Below are 17,081 nucleotides of genomic sequence, written 5' to 3'. Positions count from 1 at the left end.
AACAACACAAAGAGGTGGGGGGGGGGGGGGTACAAACCCAAGAAGGGATGGAGGGGCATACCTGATATACAAGTACTCAATAAAGAAAGATGGCATTATCCGAAGTACATACCAGTAGAGGCTTTTAAGATGAAGAAAAAAGCACGACTGAGCTCATGTACTTTATAACGGTATATGACCTACATCCAAGATCTCAACCCAACCAGCCGTTTCGGTTGACCAAAATCTTAAGGTTTGTGTTCTCCGGGCTACTCTTAGCAGTAGTGGGATGCACAAATGCTGGATTCAGAACCCATGAATAATAAGAAAAATGAAAAAGGTTGGTTACTTTGAGTATTTGGGATATATATTTGGTTAAACCATCCAAAACTGATTCCTGGTATACAGAAGAAATTATATTGTGATAAGCATCTAAAGCCATTTTATTTTAGCTTTTGTATAGAGTGGGGAAAGGTTTTTTATTGTTACATGTGTCCCCATAAGAAAGATCTCTGTTTGTCCTGGTGTCTATTGTCACTGGAACAGAAAGTGAGGGAAAATCCAAAATGTATAGTTGCCACCAAAAACCTTCCAATGGGGACACTTGTTTTCCTCTCATTTTTTTGCTGTATCTATACAAAGGGACCCAGGTGCTAAAAACCATGATAGGGGGTTTACCTGCTTTATACAAAAGGATAAAAAATGTTTCAACTTTAGATATACTCAAAACTGTCTTATATTTTGGTGGTAAGATAACTGTGCCCCAGTTCCTGATTCTGCCAACCTGCTATGTGCATTGTGAAGGGGTCTCAATACTCCTGTATTTGTCATTAATTTATGTTTTGGAGAATGCAGCAGGAGGAGGGAGCAAGCAAGCTCCAAAGTGGGTGGGAAGAACCATTAACTATAGGGGACTGATCTATGTAAGTGGTTCAGTTCACTAGACTTCACCCACAACCGAAATGTCATTTTTGGATGAACTGACACTTTAACCCCCTCCTCCCCCTCCATGTAACTCATTAGCTTCACTAATATGTTAACCAATTAACCATGTAGGCTTAACTACAGGCTTAACTGTGCTTAAACTAAAGGCTATGGCAGTCTAAACAAGTACCAAATCCAGTTGCTGTGAGATGCACAAGCCTTATAAAAATAAAAGAAAAACTTTCTTTACATTTGCTGACTGAGCCAAATCCTCTTTCATTTGTAGCTCACATGCTCCCCTTTCCAGACACTGCAGCTCACAATGGGAGAGTTTCAGCAAAAGAGGCAGTGCTGTCAATTTTGGGTTAGGTGTGAGCAGGACTAGGTGTGACGAAGTGCTGATTGACAAGCTACAGGCTTGTGAATCATCAGTGACAATGCTAATAGGCATGCTCCCTGTATCATTGTTTTATCCCACTGTAATGCAAACAAACACAATCATTTTGACAAGTACAAGTACTCGTCAAAATGCCCTGTTTTTTCCGCCCTCACCCTGCAGCGCCCTCAGGCAGCCGCCTGACTTGCCTTGCGGTAGCGCCGGGCCTGACTGCATTAGGTTGGCTTCACTGACAGGATCTACAGGTATTTGTTGGACTTTGCAGGTGGACTAAGAAAAAATTGTGCTGATTTGTCATTCATTATTTTTCTTTTATCAATAAGGTACATATATGCACTATTTAGGTTATCATAAAGTGTCAAAATATCAAAATCCCCCTTACACATGTAAACTATTTTAAACAGTATAATAACAATGCAGTAGGGGGGTGGGTCAGTGAAGTGAGGGGCAGACAAGACAGAAGGGGTAAGGTTGAATAGGTTAGGATGTGAGTGAAAGAAGGAAGGAAAAGGGGGGTAATGTGGAGGTATAAGGGGGAGATTCCCCCTCCCATAGTAAGGATGGTTGGGGGTGGGGGAAAAGTGGACTGATGCCCTAATATATACCAGCCTTGCAGTTCAAGCATCATCTGGTCTAGGGAAATAACTTATCATATGGACTAGTATGTTTTAGATCAAGAGTCTAAGGTGATCTGTAAGTAATCCTTTGAGACATTTAAGTGACACTAAACTCAGGAGTTAAACCCTAAAAATGCATTCAAGTACCTTAATTATTAACAAACCCTTGCAGTGGAGCTACCCCCACACTACAAGGTTTAAGAGCTTGTTTGTGTCTAGCAGTGTTAACTGTGACGGCAAATTTCAATTTAGTTTTAATCTTTTGACTAAAATGCCATTTTATTTTTAGTTGTATTTTACATAGTTACATAGTATTTGAGATTGAATAAAGACATAAGTCCATCCTATTGTGTGTGTGTATGGTCCTATTGATGTGTAGTATGTACAGTATAGATCTATGTGTGTTCTCAATCCTAAGAGTACTTGTACCCCTGTATATTACGGTCTCTAAGGAAATCGTCCAATCAGCTCTTGAATGATTCCACACTCTCAGTCGAAATCACAGCATGTTGCAGCGAGTTCCAGACCATGATGATTCTTACCGAGAAGAAACCCCTTCGCACCTTGTGCTGAAATTTATTCTCCACCAATTTTATGTGGTGGCCTCTTGTCCTTGTCATGGAGTTAATTGAAGAAAGTTTGCTGCTGATGTCGCTATCACCGGTGAACATTTTATACATGAAAATCATGTTTCCCCTTTTAGTCATCTAAATTGTGTTTGTTTTAGTCTAGTTTTGTCCATTAAATCTCCAGTAGATTTATAGTCAACTAAAATCGAATGGGTTTGTTTAAAGTGTCATTATTTAAGTGATTCTGTAGAATTTCCAATTATATTTCCAATTCTGTAGAATTTCTCATGATATATTCCTGGAGTAAGCCTCTATTAGCCTGTAATTACTATATTACTATTACTATATGGTATTAAGGTTTGAGCATGCAATACAGACACAGATTTATGCTTGCACAGCATAGAGACAGCCATTTCCATGAGGATATGAATGTGCTGTGCTTACCTTTGCAAGAATTTCGGGATGCGTAATCTGCAAATGTCGCGTCAAGTTTGTTGTGTTTTTACCGGCGATTTTTCGCTACACATGGTTTACAAAGGGTCTTGTTCTTATTAGCAGCAAATGTAAAATGCATCCATTCATCTGCTCTTATCTTTCTCCTTGATGCTGACATGTCTGCAGGGGAGTATCTGCCGTGAGGCAAAGAAGGCGTTTGTTTCGGGCGGCAGATTTCAGGGTGGTTGCGCTAATCTTGAGCTAGCACTTCCATAGGCATAATTTGGTCCATTACATTGCACCAAGCTTTGATGAGTGGTGTCTGCATTGTTACTAATGTTGTGCCAGGTTGAATTTAACAGCAGAATTTAAAACGTGTGGGACTATACATTTCCGATATGATTTGTAAAGTGTTGTAGAACAATGAAAAAGAAAGGTCCAAGAATTGAGTGATGGTGCCCAGCCAGAGATTTGATGTATCTTTTCTGAAATTTATGTCCATTAACAGCAGAGCACAGATGCGCTGATAATTAAATGTTGCAGCACATGTTTTTTTTAATGGGAGGCCATTGTTCTATTTTAATACAAATCTCCGTGGCTGTGTCACAAACCATGCAAAATAAAGAAAGTCAAGTGATCCATTGTATGTAAATGCTACTGAAACTTTTCAGTAGTGTTGAATTTGTCAGATGTGATCCATTGTTAATAGAAAGCTGTCTATTATATATATTCAGCCCAGCTTATCTGGTGCTGTGTTCAGGCTTATCGTGTAGAATACCTTCTTGTAGTGACGAGGCGTACTGCAAGCACAATTGTAACGACTATTATTATTCTACATCGAAATTCCAGACTCTAAAAGGTACCGAACATTAACTTAGAGTAAAGACACAAGAATGGGAACAGATACTTAGAACTGAATCTAAAGTGCAAGAAAAGAGTTTAAGGTAGAAATGTCCCATACGTTTTTAGGGACAAGAATTCACAAACTGGAACATTCCCTGGATTTGAACCATGCAGTCACTTATCTAGTCCATGGAGAATTGGACCACTTGTAGCTCAACACGCTCACACAGCTCTTCAATAAGTTACATACTCCAACTGTCAAAACCCTACACAGCTACCCAATCAAGCAATTCAAATACATGAAGTCCCTGAATTGATTACCCTTCATTTCCTTATTATTATACATTAATCTCATTAGAGATAATTACAGACAGGATGACAGCCTTTCACACACTAAACTCTTTGCCACCATGCAATTTTATGTGATCCCATGAAATGAGAAGTAGATGGTTCAGTAGACCCTGCACCTTGCAGGATGATTTACTCACCTCCCCAGATTTGGTGCGCTTGGCTCATCTCATGGATCTGATATCAGCAGCCTGGGTCCCCCTGAAGTGAGGTGCAACCTCATCCCACCCTGGTGCTCCCCTTCCTTCTTCCTAAATCAGACTCCACACAAAGCAGCGGAGAAGATCGTGACTAGAATCTAGATGTCTCCATGCACAGACAGGAGTCATAGCAACTACTGCAACACTGCGACTATGCGAGCGAGGGAGACCCCTTCACATCAGTCTCTACAAACAGACCGGGGTGGGGTGGGGTGGGAGAAAGACAAAACACCAACATTCATCAGAGTGCTGGCAGCAAGGCTTCTCAAATACAGCAGGGGACACTTTAGGAAGTTAGATAGGCCACAGGAGAGCACAAGTGTGTATCAGGTGAAAGAGTGTAATAAGGCGGAATGGATGAAAAGGGTTAAGAAGGATTGAGAGACTGCAGCATAGAGCGGGAGAAGCAGCAGGTTAGCACTGTTTATAGCAGGTAAAGAAACTTCTGGAAAGGGTATTGGAATAAAGCCCGTCAGCGCTGTTTATACAATCAGGTGAACTGCCATAGATTTAGGAGCACAATTTAGAAGGCTGTTTTCTGTATTTCAGTCCTTGTTTTCTGTATTTCAGTCCTTATTTTCTTGACATCGCAGCGTATCAATCTCACAACTCTGGTGGTCACAAAAAAATCAACATGCTCATTAAATTGATCATGCGATGCAACTAAATTGATCGCATTGAAGACAAATAAATGATATCTATCTCACATTTCTAATGGTGGCCACAAACATATCAACGTGTTTATTAAACTGATCACTTGCTGCAACTAAACTGATCGAATCGAAGAGAAATAAATGACTGGATATCTATCTCACATTTCTAATGGTGGTCACAAACATATCAGTGTGCTCATTAAATTGATTATTCTATGCAACTAAACTGATCCAATTGAAGAAAAATAAACTGTATCTATCTCACATCTCTAATGGTGGCCACGAACATATCAGCATGCTCATTAAATTGATCATTCGATGCAACTAAACTGATCGCATCGAAGAGAAAAAAATTATATCTATCTCACATCCCTAATGGTGGCGAAAAACATATCAACATGCTGATTAAATTGATCATTTGATGCAACTAAACTAATCGCATCGAAGATAAATAAATTACTGGATATCTATCTCACATCTCTAATGATGGCCACAAACATATCAATGTGCTCGTTAAATTGATTATTTGATGCAACTAAACTGATCAAATTGAAGAAAAAAACAAAACGTATCTATCTCACATCTCTAATGGTGGCCACAAACATATCAACATGCTCATTCAATTGATTATTTGATGCAACTTATATGATCAAATCAAAGAAAAAAAATTACTAAGATCGATTTAGAAGGCTTTTAACTAATATTAAATCTGCTGCGTCGACTGTGGCGGAATAATGTTGATCGCTTCTAAGGCCCTGTTCACACCAGGGTGTAGCAGGAACGCGCGTCCCCGCACATTGGCAGGACTTTGTTTCCTGCGTCCCGAGAAGCTTACAGTGTCAGTACAGGAGGGGAGCCTGTACAATCATGCAATAGTAAGGGTAAGGATGGGGTTCAGCTTTAACACTCATCACCCCAAAATTACTTGTAAAAGTAAATTGAGTAAAATGTATCCCTAGGTTTATGCCCTGACTTATTCTTCCTAGCTTCTGCGTGTTGAATGTATGGTAGATGCCCCCTTTCTGGGCGACAAGCTCTAAGTCACGAACAACCTGTGTTTCATCTAGATTCGATGTGCTGGGAGAGTAATGAAAAATAAAGTAACTGCAAATCAAGTGGATTAATCCAGCCGTGCAGCCAAACAATCATAATGCGGCATCCTGCCTCTGTCGCTTCCAGAATAGAGAATCTAGATGGAAATCCATCGAACCAGCATGGAGAGAACTTTGTCTTTTATGAGCTTTGTCTTTAAATTTTTATTTTAATAAATGAATGAATAAAGAAGAGAAATCCATCGTGGACTGTCAGCGAATCTCTGAGGGCTGGTGCGGATGAATGTGGAATTCTCAAGTATAAATGCAGGTGACCACAGGAATTAATCGATTTCCATGACTACTGAATGAAACAGCACTGCCACTTTCTTTGTAAACATCCAATACAAGGGCAGTAGTTTTTTATTTTTAAATAGGATTTCATTTTTACTTTTTTTCAGCAGGTTATTAAAAAAAAGCTTTTCCAAACCTCCCTCTATGCCAAAACCCTATTTCAAACTCATTGGAGTGTGGGTAGCCTAGCTGCAGGGGTTAATATTTTATTTGCCCATAGTTCTTTATATGTGTGTGTGTGGGCTCACTTTGGAATAGATGTATTCATAAAAATCATATGGCATAAGCTCAGTTCAGCTAACACACCAGGATAAGGAGGCTTATTTTAATAAAAAAAAGTGACAGGTATTTTAAGTTGGGTCCACTGAGATATAAAAATAAGTGTCACATGGCTAAAAATAATTAAGATCCCTATATTGTGTTAAAGCATTGTGAATTGAAACCTGTGTTGTGAGAAATCTAGAGGATGCCATCGCTAATTGCTCCTTCTGAAAATTCTAGTTATGCTTATCAAATACCGGTCACAACATGAATCCCTGACCAGCAACATGGATGCAGATCAAGAGTTCTGTCTTGAATGCTTGTTCTGGATCATTAACTCATTGTGTTGAAATAATTTGGATCAGCATGACAGCCAGGCAACTGGTATTTTCAGAAGCAGGTCATCAATAGCAGACTCTATAGTCCTCTGAGCAAAGGCTGAAAAAAGGTATCCATGATGTTTCAAGCAGCAGGACTTTCATAGACCAGCCTTTCTCAACCAGGGTGCCATGACACCCTAATGTGCCTTCTGGCTTCCTCAGGGGTGCCTCAAAATTTTGTGGTTGTGGGACTGTCATAGTAAAGGGGGGAATGAAGACTCGGGTGAAAGGGGGCTCCTAATGTAAAGGGGTGATTCTGATGTGCAAGGGAGGGGGGGGGACTCTGATATAAAAGAGGGGCTCCTGATGTGAAGTGGGGCTACTGATGCAAAGGGTGACTCTGATATTAAGGGGGAATCTTGATTTGAAGGGGGCACTTCGATGTTTAGGCGGAAATTACATTGTAGACTGGGATGCAGGGGCGTCCCGGGCCGGGTGTCACCCGGTCTCCAGACCGGATGACGCCCCGCCGTGTCGTCATCGTGCACGCGTGGTCATCTGATTGACGCCTGCTGGCGGCCATCTTGGTGATGGATGCCGGCAGAGAGAGGAGAGGACGTTCACCCTGCAGGATGAGGTATGCCGCCGGGTCCCCTCCTCTCTCCTGACACTGTCGGGCTCTCGGTCCATGACCGAGTGGCCGACTTTTTAGATGTGGTGACACTAAAATGACTGTCAGTCATTTGGTGTCACCTGCAATGGCACAGCCCGCAAAGATTTGGCATACTTTTAAAGGGTGCCGTGACTAAAAAAAGGTTGAAAAACGCTGTCATAGACTATTTGGCATGCGTGTATGCAGAACACGTCACTCATATATGAGCATATCTGTTCCAAAATAAGGTTACAATGTGTTGATCCTTTGCCAGTTTCCACAAAGCACCAAACAATATTACTCTTCACCTTCATTATGCCAATCAATTCTGTAGCTCAGAAATCACTACTCAGTACTGTCAAACTGGGTCAGTACAGTCCTTTGTGCACTCATAAAGGCTGCCTGCAGATTGGGATTTTCTGTAGGGAAGTCGTGCTGTTTATTTTTCTCTATGTGAATTGACAGCAAAGATCGGAAGTGACTTGCTGTGCCTGTTATGTTCTACAGCAGTTCTACAACTACAGAATGAGGGAAATTGGATTAAAGCCCACAAACAGTGTCTAAAACCTTTCTACAGTCCCCAAATCCTTTTCAAGTGGAACTATAGCAAATATACAACTCTCCCAATCCTGACTGCCTCTCCATTTCTTACAATAAATAATACAATGAAACCTTACAACGCTAACCTGTACTTCAGAAAACATTGCTCTAGGCTATATCGCCAGTTGTTCAGATGCCTAGGTGTGTGATCTCAGATAAAGAGAAGGATCAGAGTTAAGGAAAATCGCAGATTCTCTGGCTTTGAATGAATATCATTATCCAAGGTTAATCAACAAAGATCACATGACCAAATGCTTAGGTGTATGATCACATGACCAGCCACTGTGGGACTCTAGAGGAGAGTTTTCTGCAGCTCATGTGAGGCCCCTTTCATACGGGCACCTTCAGTTGCGATCAGCAGGGGATCCATGCATGTATGCGTGCGAAAATGCCACTAATCCATCGATTTTCGTACGATTCGAAAAAAAAATCTAGCCTGGCTAATAGACAAAATTCGGCTCGTTGTACACTAATTGTGATCGTTGACTTCTCATCAACTGGCTGATTCTTGTACGAAAAAAACAATTTAGTTTGGAAATCCAACGATAATCCCAAGGTGTACGGGCACCTTAACATTGGACTTCAGATCAGATCTGCCTTGACAAGGTAGAACATAGTCCCATAACAATTTTACCCCCAAACTCCCATGCTACTATGCCACCACCCTCCAATAATCCCCACCTCCCAATTAAGACAGCACACTTGAGATTGGAGTTAAAATGGCTGTAGCAGCCTTTTATTACAAATTTCAAGTGTTTCACAATTCACAAATTGTTTCAAGTGAAACAGGGTGTGTATAAATAACACGTTTACTTATAACAAACAATATAAATTCAATAACTGTTTTAAATCAGTCATGTTTCTGGTTGTCTTTCAAGAGGCAAAGCAGCTGCAGGGGTGAAGCTCGCTTGCCGTGTGGCAAATCCAGACTGAACCAGTACTACTCCACCCCCCTCCAGACCACTAAGGAGGCCCTCCTGCAACTCTTGAAACCGGCCAATCAGGTAAGTGACCATCCCCCCTTAACACTAACTTAACCCCGTACTTCCGAGTTCCCTGTCCACCCTGTCATGTAGTCCTTCCGCCTATTTTTCTTTTCTTTTGCTCCAGGACTATCTGAACAATTGACAGGTGGACCCGATTGAAATGCCCATGTGAAACGGCTCTAAATATTACCAGTTCATTGGCATGGTGGTCAGAATATGTGGCTTTGTTTCAATTCATTCACCTTTAACTACACAATTCATGGGCTAAATATTATTTATTTCTTTAAGTTAAAGGAGAACTATGAGGTGAGTGCTTTTCACTCACCTCATAGTTCTATATAATTGTCGGGATCCGCTTCAGCTGTGGCGTATCAGTATACCGCGAGCTGTAGCTCGCGGTATACTGAGCTTAGGGTGACGGGAGGACGCTAGTTTGTGTCCTCCTGTTACCTTAAGGAGAAAAGCCCTAACCCCATAGTTCTCCTTTAGCATACGGGGTCCTTAGCTTACTTCCTGTGCCTGAGGATGACATGGAATTAAAGCAGCAATATTCGGTAGGATCTATATCAGCAATTGCCAACTGTGCTTCTTTGAGATACAAATCCTTCTTCCTCTTCAATCGACTTTTGCTATAGTCAGGGCTGTCTTTAACACAGGGCAAATGGGGCAGCTGCCCAGGGCCCAGTCATTGTTGTGGGGCCTAAAGCAGCTGCCCCTTGAGCAGGTCCTCTGCTGCAAAACTCCTACCACTGGCCCTGCATCTCAGCACTGACAGCAGAGCGCTGTATGATCGCAAAGCAGAGCGAGTGACACAGAGAGAAGAGCTGGGTGGATGCCCTACGTGCTGCGTGTATGTGTGTGCTGCGTGTATGTGTTAGGAGTGGGGCGCCCAAGAAAATGTTTGCCCAGGGTCCAATCAGTATTAAAGATGGCCCTGGCTATAGTACCGGCGTGAAAAATTGGTGGCCAAATAGTTATTGTTAGAGATGCACCGAAATAAAAATTTCTAAACCGAAACAAAACCGAAATTAAAAAAAAAAAAATTCTAACTTTTTCAAATATTTTATTTTTATTTATTTTCATAAACTTTTTAACTTTGATTTTTATTATCTCTTTTTATTTTTGACTTTACTTTTAGGGGCTTCGGGGAAATATTAGGGGTTTAAACAGACCCCTGGTATTTCCTTTTTAAAAAAGAAAAAGAGATTGAGAAGACAGAGTCCTCGATCTCTTTGTCTGCAGCCCTGTTAAAAATGAATAGGAAGCCTCTATACTGTGTTCCTGTTCATTCTTAACTTGTGGACAGAGTATGTTTACTATATCCACTATCATGAATGAACAGGAAGTGAACTGTGTTCCCATTCATTCATAATTGGGGATATAGTAAACATACCCTGCCCACAATAATTTAATACTAATTTACAAACACTCAGCGATCACTGATCACTGAGTGCTTGTACTCACTCTCCATCCTGGATTGGCTGTCACAGGAGGCTGAGCAAGCGGTACGGAGAGCAGCTCTCGAGCTGACAGCTGATTCCTCCCCCACACCGGTGGCCTCCTGTGACAGCTGACACACCGCTGCTCTCCAGATTTGTCACAGAAGGCTGAGCTGTGCAGGGAGGAGGGACACCGGCCACTCACAGCGCCCAGCGGGGAGGAGAGAAAGCACCGCTATTTCAGGCAAAAATTACACTTTCAGCATTTTGCCAAAAGTGCCATTTTTGGCCAATACGTTTTGGCGGCCGAAATATCGGTACATCCTTAGTTATTGTAGCCAATCACCTGCAGTCACAGTTCTTATGTTCTGTCAGAATACAATAGCAGACAGAGGAGAGTCCTCCATCTATGTTGTTAAACTTGTTTGGGGGAATTGAAAGCTTTCTTTTTCAGGGGCTGAACGATAAAAAATCTTAAAGAATAACTCTGTGAATTAAAAAAAACGTACCCTTGCTGCCCCGTACTGCAAAGGTTAAGGAGAACTATGGTGTTAGGGCTTTTCCCCATAGTTCTCCTTAGGGTAACGGGAGGACACAAACTAGCGTCCTCCCGTCATCCTACGCTCAGTATACCGTGAGCTACATCTAGCGGTATAACTATGTCTATAGCGGTATCTATATCTACATCTAGCGGTAGAACTATGCTACATCTAGGTCGGCTAGAACTATGAGGTGAGTGAAAAGCACTCACCTCATAGTGCTCCTTTAAGTGCTCATTTTGTATAGGGGGTTTAAATAAAGCAGATTAACTTACCTGATCCTTAGTCCTGCCTTACTGCGCGACTGGCTTCTTCTCCCTTGGGCTCCGATGTTCTAAGGACCTATGTGGAGACCATTTCTAATACAGGTTCATTCATTGACTTGCATTAGACATGAGAATGCTGAGGGACATACCACAGACGGAGTGAAGGGGTGAAAGAGGCGAGTGCTTACCACCGTGGGACCAAGGATCAGGTAAGTAAATCTGCTTTATTTGAGCCCCCTAGAGAAAACAAGCACTTAACCCTTGCAGTGTGGGGTTAGCCCCTCTGCAAGGGTAAGTTTTTTTAAACTTTTGGAGTTCTTCTGTAAATCTTACATACAATGTTTTATTTGCTGTTTGTGTCCCTGTCACTGGAACCATGAAATTATGGAAACCTCATCAACAGAGACATAGACAATAAAAAATACAGTGCAGAAGAGTTACAACCTCTACTCAGATTTTATTGCTCTCTATGTACCCTTTAAGGAGCATTCCCATCATTTCCTGCTCTGTGTGTCATGGTGTGACAGGGTACCTCTGGGACACAAAGTGAAAGAATATATTTTTAGTGGAGCACAAATAGCAATAGAAACCTGAGCGGTGGTCCATTGTTTCTAATAACTCTGGTCTGGTGACTGGAGGATCAATTTCCTTATCAGGCAGTTCTCCAAGGAGAAATGGCTGCAGCACAGCTTGTTTCTAGTGTAGACTGGTAAAGTGGTAAGGAACGCCCCGGACACTTTTTAGAAGTTCAGTAAATTAGTTTCATTAAAAGTCACATTTAGTTACAGCCAATGCATTTTGGGGCTTTAAGAGGCTTCCCTTCTTCAGGGCTGGAAAGTGCATTGGGAAGGAATACATAGTTACATAGTATTTGAGGTTGAATAAAGACACAGGCCCATAAGGTTCAACCTTTGTGTGTCTGTATGTGATTGTGCATGTGTGTGTCTGTGTACACAAGTTCCTGTGTGGTCTAGTTTGTAAGAGTACCTGTACCCCTGTATGTTACGGTCTCTGAGGAAGGTATCTAAATGCTTTTTGAATGATTCAATACTCTCTGCTGATACCACTGCTTTTGGCAGCGAGTTCCAGATTTTAACCGCTCTAACTGAAAAAAAGCCCCTACGCCCCTTGTGGTTAAATCTTTTCTCCACCAGTTTTAGGTGGTGGCCTCTAGTCTTTGTTATGGAGTTTACTGTTAACTGTAAACAGTTTATTGCTGATGTTGCCATCACCACAAAAATTTTGTACATCAAAATCATGTCCCCTCTTCATCTCCTAACTTCCAGCGTGAACAAGTTTAACTTTAGTAACCTTGTCTCATAGCTTTGGTCCTCCAGCACCTTAATTAGCTTAGTTGCCCTACTCTGGACTCTCTCCAGGTGAAGGACATCCTTTCTGTGGATCGGTGACCAAAATTGAAACGCATACTCAAGATGAGGCCGAACAAGTGATCTATAAAGTGGCTAAATACTAGATGCTTGACTCTAGTGCTATGGAGTGATCTCGATGAACCATTGTTACTGAGGAAAAACACTGTAAAAGGATCTGCTCCAGTTGCCAGTTTAGGATGCCTAATGCTACCTGGGGCCATACAATGAAAACATTTGGGTGTATCTCCCTGCCCGGGAACCACAGGTGGCATGTACAGTTGCCCATAGAAATTAATGGCTGCATGCAGCCGTACATTGGTATACGCTAATACTTGCATAATCACGTGCATGCGTAAAGACGTATGCCTATGGAACTTTAATGTGAAACGGCAGGACTCTGAAAGGGGGACTGGGGGCTTCTGGTATAAGGTAAGGTACTCTGATGTGAAAGGAAGGTGCTGATGCAAAGGGGGTGTCTAGTGTGTGGAGGAGGGGGGCTCTGATGTACAATAAAGAGGACTCTGATGTGAAAGGGGGGATACTGATGTGAGGGTGGCTCTTGATTTGAAGGGAACACTCCAATGTGAAAGGGGAACCCCATTTTTTGGTGTTTTTGCTTGGGGGTGTCCCATAAAATGCATAACAGACCTCTATCTGGTATAAGGGTCTAGTATGGATTTTGGAGGGGCTACAAGTCTTTTTGTACATTTAAACTGGGGTGCCTCGAGATTTTGCATATTTCTAACGGGTAGTGTGACTGATAACAGGTTGAGAAACAATAGTCTGGTCTACATGTGTAAATGAGAACGTGTCTGCTCCGTCTAGGTACTATAGTTGATGGTGCTATTGCAGAATGGTTTATGGCTGATAGGTGACATATGACCTGTGAAAGTTTAATTGTGATCAGCTACAGTGGGTTACAGTAGGCCCATCTTATCTGTGTCTTCTTTTATTTAACTTTATCAGTGCATGTATACCATGTCCCAAAGTCAGCACATATGTTGGCACCTTTTTGCTATTTAATTTCACATAGTTAAAGACACAATGCGGGGATGCCGTTCACACGACACTAGTGACCCTATATTGCGCTGACAAGTATCAGAAATTCCTATAATATCGAATGCCCTCTAGGGCCAGGCGGATGTTTTATAAATGAAGCCCATATAGTTTAGGAGCGCACATCTGATCTACCACCCAGTGCAAAGAAGAGACCTTCATCTGCAATTTGGAGCAACTTCAAACATGTGCCGACAATATACATCCGCACACAGGTCTTTATCCATTAACAAAGTATTCGCTCTTTCACTTTATTGTATAAAACTGGCTGTTCAAAATAATAATGCTTTTATTTTAATCATCACCATTCCCAGCCATGTCTAGCCCATGTCAAGCTAGGAGCAAATAATAGTTCGATGATGCAGGCAGTTTAATATAAGACTGAGGTGCATTGCAAGGCATGATCAATAGTCCGTATTTGACAGTTTGGTTATCATGATAAGCATTATGAATGACAGACAGATCATATATAGATCAAGCTGTATCAGCAGTTCAGTCAGCGAACCTACACAGAGAAAAATCTGTTAAAAAGTGCCCATGCCTATGCTCGCTGAGTCTCATTGAACGTTGACATGATTGACACATCTGAAAATTCTGTTTTATTGGTGCAGATTTACACAATTCACATCTCAAATGATATTCCGTTGTAGGATGACATCTGCAACTGGCTATAACTATTTTCGCAGTTGAGGAAACAACCAACCCACTCACTATGGGACCCAGAAGTCATGGGAGCTCAGTCCTTGGTACTGTCATCACCATCCTCATCCGTGCTCTCCATCAAGCAGAAGCAGTAGTCAATTCATTTTGGGCCTGTTGTCAATCCACTCATTCTTGAAGCATTTGTAGGCTCAACATGCTTTAAGATTGCATGGTTCAGGAACAACTACCGGTATTAGTGCATTTGGGAATAAACAGTATAGTGGCAAAGCAATTACAATATTATTATACAGGAGTTATATAGCGCCAACAGTTTGTGCAGCGCTTTACAAAATGAAGGGGGACAGTACAGTTATAATACAATTCAATACAAGTAGGTTAGGAGAGCCATGTTCATGAGAGCTTACAATCTACTGCTCTTAGTTACCACTGAGACAAGTTTCTGACTTAACCATTCAGGAACACATGTTATGATACACTTTTTAAGCTGAAAATAACTTAACCCCCCCCCAACCCCCCCCCCAGTTATCGTTTAGAATATATATGACAAATGTGATTATTTAAATTAAACCCAGAATTGTTTTTTTTTCCACCAATACCTTTTTATGCTGGCTTTTTAAAATAGCAAACAAGAAAATTTAGAAAAATAATGAAGGTTTTAGTGTAGAAAAACACTTTTGGTAGGTAAATAGAACCTTTTCATAGATTTCTGTACATAAGACCGAAAATAGGGATAACTGAGGAGGAAAAAGGGACAGCAGGATTTGGTTCCAAATGAGGAACAGTTGGGGAGTATGCATGTTGCACATACCGGTGACTGTTATTCTGGACCCTTTTCTATCACAGGTACACCTTAAGACATGAATTACCTGACTTGAACATAGGCTGTCTATAAAAAAGAATTTAGTGGTCTCAGACTTACTAACAGGGGAAAAAAAAGACGTTCACCTGCTGTAAGGTCGATTTCAACCAAATCATCTTATTTCTTGCTCAGACTTGCTTGTGTGCAATTATTTATTCTGTGTATGTAGAAACACATGATTTATAGAAAAACCTATTATATCTCAGTTTTCTGAGCCAAGAAAAGCTGTGGTTGGCATTATTCATGTTATATACCTGTTCCCTTCTTCTAATTCTCCCCTACCAATAGTCTGCTCAGCAGCTGGCAGCACTATGCTTTTTAGAGTAACACTGCCCTCTAGTGTCTCCTGAGGTATGGTGCAGCTTACAGTGGAACTATGGGCAAAATCAAATATGACATACAGTATAATGCAATCTATCACTAGTGTTATCGTAGCAGTTTTTGCTTTTCTTGAGTCTACTCTGTAAGCTAATATTTCTACCTGTTGGTCCTGACAGTTGATTTGGGTGACAACAATGTTTGATCTGCAATGAAATTGAACAGCACCGTTGTAAACCTTTGGGACAGAGTAGTCTTAGATGGACATGCAGTTATAAATGGACTTCAACGCTTTCGCTGCCAGTGATGTAAGGCTTACGCGGCAGAGAGACTTATTGTTCTCAATTAGTTACAAGTGCGGTGACGTCTCCCCACTTCTACTCTATTCATACTTCCTCAAGTTCCTCATGTTCCTTAACTTTTGCACTTCAGTACGGACAGGGGGCTGGGAGGAAGAGTCTGTAGATGCCTGAGCATTTCATTGTGGTTGCAATGCTTTCCAGACTCAAATGGAAAAAAAAATGCACATTCTTTTTTGTTTAATAATATGCATGTATTATTTTTTAGTAAAAGCTAGGCTATGCCTTTAATTTGAAAATCTGTTTTTAATCTTTTTAAAATCCAAACATTGATTTCCACTGTTGCAGTCAAATTGGGATGACACCTACTTTATATTTGTTATGTGTTCTCAATCACATTGCAAAATTTTTAAAAAATCCAGCTTACATTATTAAGTGCTTTTTAATTACAAATCCTAGCTTTCCCCAATGTAATGTTAGGGAGGGGCTAGTGGGAAGTTATGTTTACTCTAATTAACCCTGTCTGTACTGTGCTGGCAGATTTCATTATCAGTTGTAAATTAGATTTGAACATTGTCTGCCCTAACAAAGGGTTAAAGGCTTAGAAGCTTTGTATGTTAATGAGAAGAAGCTCAGTCTGTCCCTCTACTTTTACTTTCAAACTGCTCTGAGTAGTCTGGAATCTGCAGAAAGGCTTTCACCAAAGAAACATCTCAAATAAGAAATATATTTAAACAAAATGAATTTAGATATGCTGTGTGAATTGGAACACATAGGGAGTTCTTCACTAAGCTGCCAAAGGCAGCCGTGTGAATAACCGAGCCTAAGCGAAGGGAGCTGAACCCCATTCGGCTATTCACTTCAGCCGTGTATGGCTGTTTTAAGCTGTACATCGGCTGGCTTTGGCTCCCTTTGGTTCAGCCGTACAGCCTCAGCCAACATCTGGATCGACGCAATGAACATTCGGCAGTTCAGTCTCTGCTGTTTGCCCCATGCTCATAGAGTGAATAGCTGAATGCCGCCGCGCAGTATTTGGCTCGCTCATTCTGTTCACTACCTCAGAGGTAGCGAACAGAATGAAATATGACATGTAAACAAGAAAA

General features: G+C 41.3%; 1 protein-coding gene across 1 annotated transcript in view; it reads right to left on the bottom strand.

Annotated features, from left to right (window-relative positions):
* The window catches only part of LOC108791868 (neural cell adhesion molecule L1-like protein), a 132,403-nt gene extending 127,975 nt beyond the window's left edge, over window positions 1–4,428 (bottom strand). Inside the window, exon 1 of the mRNA XM_018562471.1 lies at window positions 4,253–4,428. Within this exon, the coding sequence (XP_018417973.1) occupies window positions 4,253–4,280 (28 nt within the window). The 5' untranslated portion in view covers window positions 4,281–4,428. The remainder of the gene's footprint in view (window positions 1–4,252) is intronic.
* Between the last annotated feature and the right edge of the window lie 12,653 nt (window positions 4,429–17,081).

The sequence above is a fragment of the Nanorana parkeri genome, unplaced genomic scaffold (assembly GCF_000935625.1).
Source record: "Nanorana parkeri isolate BGI_ZX_2015 unplaced genomic scaffold, ASM93562v1 scaffold579, whole genome shotgun sequence".
Taxonomy (NCBI): domain Eukaryota; kingdom Metazoa; phylum Chordata; class Amphibia; order Anura; family Dicroglossidae; genus Nanorana; species Nanorana parkeri.
Note: the sequence above shows the minus strand (reverse complement) of the source record. Positions and strands in the feature narration are given on the sequence as shown.